Source organism: Austrofundulus limnaeus, unplaced genomic scaffold (assembly GCF_001266775.1).
Source record: "Austrofundulus limnaeus strain Quisiro unplaced genomic scaffold, Austrofundulus_limnaeus-1.0 Scaffold2478, whole genome shotgun sequence".
NCBI lineage: Eukaryota > Metazoa > Chordata > Actinopteri > Cyprinodontiformes > Rivulidae > Austrofundulus > Austrofundulus limnaeus.
The window spans coordinates 1,563-8,996 of NW_013954880.1; the positions used below are offsets into that span (position 1 = coordinate 1,563).

The 7,434-nt window shown below is 38.2% G+C and overlaps 1 protein-coding gene across 1 annotated transcript; it reads right to left on the bottom strand.

The window, feature by feature from the left end:
- Window positions 1–672: 672 nt before the first annotated feature.
- On the bottom strand, window positions 673–5,354 carry LOC106511055 (testican-2; the record flags this gene model as incomplete). Its single annotated transcript, XM_013999793.1, is given in 2 exon segments — window positions 673–3,913; window positions 5,220–5,354. Coding segments are annotated over 2 exon segments (281 nt in total), but the record flags the coding sequence as incomplete, so codon positions are not given.
- Window positions 5,355–7,434: the final 2,080 nt, after the last annotated feature.

Genomic DNA, 7,434 nt, shown 5'->3' on the forward strand with positions numbered 1-7,434 from the left:
GTCTTGTATGAACAGGGTAATGTTGTGCAGATAAGCTATATAATGATATTTTCTGCAGAAAAGTGGATAATAAAATGTATGCACCATAACTGAATTTTTTTTCCCATTTGGACTGTATCCTGTACCATTTATTTTAAATTATGTTTGTTTCAAATGTTAATTCTTATACAGTATTTAAGCTGGCACTATGGTGCTTTTCTGTTTGTGTAGTGTTCAAAATGTTTGGCTCAGAAAAAAAAAGAATCATTCAGGTGATTAAAGTATATAAAACACTTTGAATTGTTTCATTGTGGCATYGCTTTTTGTCATTTTTGTCTATTTTTCAGATTGTTTCTTTTCAAACCTAATTAACGTCGCTTTTTTAGGCGGAACAGTTTTGTCTAAATGACTTTTCAASGTCTTCTTTGCGCTCCCACTTTAAGCAAACGTTGACAGCTATCAATTGAATTATTGCCAGATTTCTGATCTGTTGTCTCAGATGGCGTCACATTGTTCATTCAGGAAAAACAGCTTCATCTGTCAGAGCAAGGTGACAGATGAGCACGTGTGTGCCCCAGTAAATCTGCAGTACAACTCCTGACACTTTGTGGCTCCATAGTGAGGACACATAAATCTGCTTCATCCTAAAACGTGCCTCAGCGATGACACCTAAAAAAAAAATACACACAGATGCAGTGGAATTTAAGAGCCCAACGTGTCTTGGAGTTGAAAGAAATCAGCCCCCAGCTTGGCTCCAATGCCTTTATTAGTAAAGTGCTCAGCAAAGAAGTACATTCTAACATGCAATACTCAAAAAACAAACATCTGGCCTATCCGTAAGCATGAATGAAGACATGGCAACGATATTCTCATAGAAAAAAGTACAGTGTGAATTCAAGTATACACACAGAACTTCAAGTAATGCACATAATATATATAGTTTTTTCTTTTATAAACACAAAGTACAGTAATTCAAGTTGCAAACCCAGAACAAAATAACTGAATTGTGGCACATTCCTTGACAGAAGTTCAGCGTTAGCGAAGGGCGGCAACATCTAACGTGAGTGCAGTTTGAGTCTTTATGCTAGAAATGAGCTGTAAGTCCTGCMGGTTGTGTTAATTCAGAAAACGGTGGTATTCTTTACATGAGCTGTCGTGGACTTTTATCATATAGGTAGCTTAAAACCAGAGGAATCAGAAATCTTGTACTCTTTGTTGTGTTGCACAGTTCTAAACTGTATTTATGTACAGAATCAAGTTTAAAATACAAATCAGCAGAACTGCTGCGAAAACAACAGTTTGACAGTTTAGAAAATATGATTATTTGCCTCGTACCAAACTTAGAAATTTACATTGTTATTAAGCTTAATCTTTCTATTTTTTCTTTGGTTTATCCTCGACTGCATTACGGAGGTTGTTTTGATCTTTTAGTGCTTGTTTCACAGATCTCATAATGTAAAATGATGCTATAAATAAAAATAGATGAATCATGCACCACATTTTGGCTAAAATTTACTATAGAGCAGATTCACTTTAGGCAAACAAATCCATAAAGATTAACAACAAATATAGATTATTCTTTACATGYTTGTTTATCGGTTGAGGTCTCTGTTCTAATGTTTTCTGGCCTGTGAGACTGAAATGAGAGAGAATCATCCTGCAGCCACGTTTCAGGATGCTGTGTAGCTCTGACCCACTAACAAACACCGTAGACACTGAGTCTGGAAYGTTCTTTGGAGTGTGACACCTGAATGCTGGCAGCCAAATCTCTTGAGATGGGACCTAAGAAAGTGAGAATTTCTCAAGCATACACCCCMCTGAGGATGATTTGTGGATTGGAATCTGGGGTGTTTTGTCTCTTTGTTATGTTCCCTAAGCTGTCACTGGTTAGTTTTATTCCTGCAGAGAGGAATCTACTGTTGCTGAAGAATAAACGTGCAATGAAGATTATAATAACCGTATTTTCCAGAGTCTGGTCCTACGACTTATAGCCTGGTGCAATTTATATATGTTTTCTCCCCTCTTCATGATGCATTTTTTTGATTGAAGCGTTTAATTGTTAGTTCCAACTGACAAACATGAATCAAGGAGTAAACATTACCGTCAACAGCCGTGAGAGGGCGCTCAAGTCTTGTGACAACTATGGTATAATGTTGTTCCTATAGAACACCAGTTAAAAACAAAAAATAAAAATGAGCATCAGAAAAAAAACTTTTTGAGCGAATGAGAAACTTGTGAAAGACTGGCAAAAAAGCATAGGTTACGCTTACTGCATTGAACAAATTGAAGAAAGCTGATCGCACAATGCGGACTGAGATTGGTGAATTTACCGGGAACATGCTCAATGGAATGCATTTTCATTTTATTTGCGACATGACAATAATGGACCACACCAAACTCAACAGAAAAGTACCAAAAACTGCACTGGACCATCCAGCAGTACGATGCTAATGACGAGTGGGCAGGACGACAGAGGACGGTAAGCTAATGGTAGCTAATGTTAGCTAGTCGATGCTTGCTGCTGTGGATGTTTAATTGAACTCGTGTGACATAAAAAAATACTTTAGTCGTTGCAAACGATTCAAGTAAAGTTAATCGCATCTGTGTCATCTGTCTATGTCAATTAAAGCTAGGTATATTCTGTGTGTTATCCCAGATTAAATATATGTTATGATGTGACTAATAATCAGGTGTAACCTATAGTTTTTTCCCCCTCTACCTGACACGTTTTGACTGATACGACTGTATCTGGAAAATACGGTAGATTAGGAATTGTCAAGAAATTAGATGTTCTTATAATTTTTGATGCCATAAATGGCTCAAATTTGCCACGTAGTTTCAGTTTTTTGAAGGACTAATTTATGTTAAATAATTTTATTGAATAAAAGTAACAATAAAAAAGTTACAATTTTGGTTCTTTTGTTGTTTAATTTATAGACCAAATGGAATGAGCTTGTGAGCCTAAAACGGCACGTGGGCCACCAGTTGATAATCACTAAAGTAAAAGGTACATGTCAAAGTAACCAAGSGAACATCTACATTTTTGTCAGAATAAAAGGTTTGGTGGATCAGAGTAGCCTTATTAAAAGAAAACTCAACAAATAACACATTACATATTGTTCATATAATTTTTATAAGTGTGAAACGACACTTTATTTTTAGAGGTATTGTTTGCTGGATCATTTCTACCTCCAGTGCTGTGACTTCCTGTATAATCAGACATACAACACATATTTAAAATGTGTCATTTTCACATAAAAGCTTTAAATGTGTTGTTAGAAGCTTTTGAGACAAACCAAAGAAAATATTTGCCGTCTTTTCAACTCATCAGGCAAAGMGGAACAGTCCAGCTCTGTACCTGTTGCCTCATATTTGCACAAGCATGGCATGGATCATCCTCATCTAGRAAACAAATAAGCTTATCTCCCAAAGTGTCAAACTGTTAGTTTCACAGTTAATCTCTAGTCRTTCCAGTGGGACACCAACTCTGGTACTCAAGCAACTGTTTACACAATACAAAATTACTCGTAATCTCTATATGCATAGATGATGGTAATACAAGATACAAAGTTTTTACGTACTTTTATTCGCCTCTAGCGCACAAGTCAGTGGCTACCTCTTTTCAGGACAGAAAAAACACAAAGCTCTGTTGCTCAAAAACAGAGGATCAAATGAAGCAATTACACGTCTAAGATTTAAAAAAAAAAACTGCTCCACTCTTTTTACTTCACCTGCCCAGCTCCACTAACTCAACCCCCAGTCCAGTCTGATCTCCTCCACTTTCTCTTCTACCAGATGTATCCTCCATCGTCTGCCTCACCTTCCTCCTCTTCCTCCTCCTCGGCTTCCTCCCCGTTTTCCTCTGCTTCTTTTTCCTCTTCATCCTCCCATCCCACTCCACTTCCAAAATCTCCAGAATATCCAGCCACTTCATCTGGTAAAGGACATACAAATATTTGTGTTGATGCAGTTTAAGGCAAGATATGGTGCTAAAAGTTTTGTAACTTTCTTTATGGAAATGAGTGTTGGAATTTTACGATGTTGSCAAAAACTGCAAAAAAATGTAGAACAAGAAGACTGAAGTTGAACTCTAAAAAGGCCACATCATACTCATGCTTAGGCTTATAAATATTTTTAGGAATAAAACAAGAAAATGTAACTTTCATGGCAGAGAGCAGTAATAGAATTGCCTGSGTCTGTGGGTGTGTGATTGTTAGCAAAATATCTTATGAACCTGTGGATTGATTTTAATCAAGCTCTCAGAAAWTTATCTTTTGATGCACTTCTGCAACTGTTCAACTTCTGGACTCAACCAGTCTAAGATGGTTGCCACAGTTARTTAACCTTAGCAAACACAAAAAGGGATATACAGTAACTCAGTCAAATATTTAAATATTGCGTTAAAATTTGGAATAATAGCAACTGATAGTTGACCCCAATAGATATTTGGAACTCTGACAAATTCCATTAAATTTTTTGTTTCAAACTCTGTTAGTAATTGCTGAAAACCTATCTGTCTGTTAGCAAAATATCTTGTGAAAAACTGGATGGATTCTASAAAAACTCCCAGAAAGTAATCCCTGGAGTTACAACAGCAATTGAGTATAGTTTGGAGTCAATCTAATTTAAGATGACCGCTACAGCTAATCAATGTTAGCAAAGACAAAAATGACTATAACTCAGTCAAAGTCCCAGATATTGAGATAAGATTTGGTGTGGAAGTAGTTGAGACTTAATCCCTTTAAATATTTGTAGCACAAATAAATCACATAATACATTCATTTAAAACTTGAGCATGCAATGTGGAAGGTAAAAGGCATTCTTTTCATTCATCTATCATTTTCGCACTGTAAAAACACCTGAAACATCTGTGGCTAGATTCAATCAGAAAGGCTTTGTTTTGATTCCAGTCTCTTTAAAACCAGCCTTCACAAATGCTCATTTTGCTTTGATCATTTAAAGCTGACAAAGGACAAACTGACTGTCAATCTTTGTTTGAAGCTACACCAACATATCCTGTTGTTCTGCAAATATGTTTCATGTCTTTAAATAAAAAAAGGCAGGAAAACACATTCCTCTATACTACTGGGACTGATGGTTTGTTTCATCTCTCCACAACATTTTTCAAATATAAGAAGAATCAAAACAAACAGGAAAGGACTCTGGCAGCTTTATTGCTTCAACTCTTGAATATTTCACATAAAAAAAGAAATGTTTGTTTCCTAAAGGTCAGGTCCTACCACACTCGGGGTTCCCGTGGATCCTGGAGCCCATCAGTTCTCCRTGCTGATCGACGCACCAGCACTCCCCTTGGCTCTGGTCACACTGCACTTTCTTGTAGTAGCCATCCTCGTCGCAACTGGGAATGTACATGCCTGAAAAGACACAAGCACATCCTCACGACTGTGTCTTGAATGTCGATACCTTTATCTCACACTGCTGCCAAACGTTGACTCCTGAAACGAGTTCAGCACGTCTTACGGAGCCACTGATACGATCCTCTCATAAGGCGTGGATTTGTTTCCGATGTGATTTCCCGCAGCATGTTAGCATGATGTTTCCTGATGCAGCGTGTGAGTGGCACGTTAAAAGCTACGGTGACAGCTTCTGTGACAGAGCTCTGCTGTTTCTGCCTCCCTCAGGACAGTCTTGTCAAACCCCGAGCAAAGTTTTCTAACAAGCTCCAACTCGCCCCACCTCACAACAGAGAAAACAAGAAGAAAAGACTCAAGAGGTGGGATGAGCGGGCCTCAGGGATGGAAGAACAGACCGGAGTTTTGAGCTGAAAACAAACAAACAAAAAAGTATACTGCGGATGCTGCAGTGCGGGGTTTCTTTTGGACTCAAGTAACTACATGAACCTAATTTTCACCCCTTAAATCCCCTCTAGCGAGTTCAGTGTCTAATCTTTGATGTGGGAACTCTTTAATGAGCCTTCTGCAGATTGTACACCTGCTAGTATCTGATTGGACCCCCTTTGCCTTAAAATTTGCCTTAAATCTTTATGGCAGAGACACAACAAACATTCTTTAGAGAGTTGGTTCATTTTGACATGATAGCATCAGTGGTGCAGATTTGTCAGGTTAACATAGATGACGTGAATCTCCAAAATCAAATCGTGTGCAATTAATCGTCAGAAAAACAATAATCGATTATTTTATATGTCCTAGTCACATGGCCAATTTAAATTACTCTAGTGTGAAAGATTTGCTGTCAGTAAAAATCTGTTACAAACTGTGTCAAAAGTAAAGACTTCAGGCTATACGTCAGTATTGATAGACCAAGTAAAACTGGAGTTATGATAAATAMATTTCAGAACTTTTTWWAAAATGTTTGTCATATTTGAAATGRAGAGGAGCATCAAGCGGACAGACCGGGGCGGCACAAATCACATCAGTCATCAAGTGCCAAAAWGTAATCGATTAACGATTAATTGCACACAATAAAATTTTGCCCAACCCTACCCACTACATCCCAAATGTACTCAGAGTAGGATCTGGTGACTATGGAAGCTGCTAGAGTCCAGTTTAGGGTGACTGGAGCTTTGTGGCAAGGTACAATTTCCTCCTGGATGTAGCCATCAGAAGATAGGTACATTGAGGCCATAACAGAAAAGACATGGTCAACAGCAATCCTCAATTAGGTTATGGGATTTAAATGGTGCTCAACTGGTACTAAAGGGCCTAAAGTCTGCCAAGAATCCCCCACACAGATACACCAACATCACCAGCCTCAACTCTTACAACAAATGGGATAGGGCCTCGTTATTGTGATRTTTAGGCCCAATAGCAGCAAGTACAAGGGCTTGGCTTGGAAGTAAATAAAYGGGGCTTTAAGGAAAATACCACTGGAGTAAAGAATGCTTGTGTGAGTCTGTGCAAAATGTAGCCTCAATGTCCTGTTTTTWGCTGACGGTAGTGGCTCCATGTGTGGACTTCTGCTGCTGTAGCTCATCTGGTTTGGTGCTGTGCATTCATAGATGGTATTCTGCATACCTTGGYTGGAACCAATGGTTAATTGCGCTACTGTTGTCCTAGCATCTCAAASCAGTCCACCCATTCTTCTCTGACATCAATAAGAGATTTTACCCCACTACTGCCCATTTTCTCTGTTTTTGGACCATCCCCTGGAAACACCAGAGATGGCAGCGTGTGAAAATCCCAGTTAATCAGCAATTTCTGGAAAAAGCAGACCAGCTCAAAAACCATGCCATGTTCAAAGTCACTTAAATCTCCTTTCTTCCCCGATCTGCTGCTTGGCTTGAACTTAGTAAGTAATTTTTACCATGTCCACATGTTTAAATGCACTGAGTTGTTGCATTGTGATCAGCTATATGTTTTAATACAATGCAGGAGTTTATACAGTATACACTCTAAAAATGAAATGTTGGATTTACTTAACCATGTTATGTGACCTGGTTCCACTTAACTGAGTTGAGTAAATTCAAAGCAACAT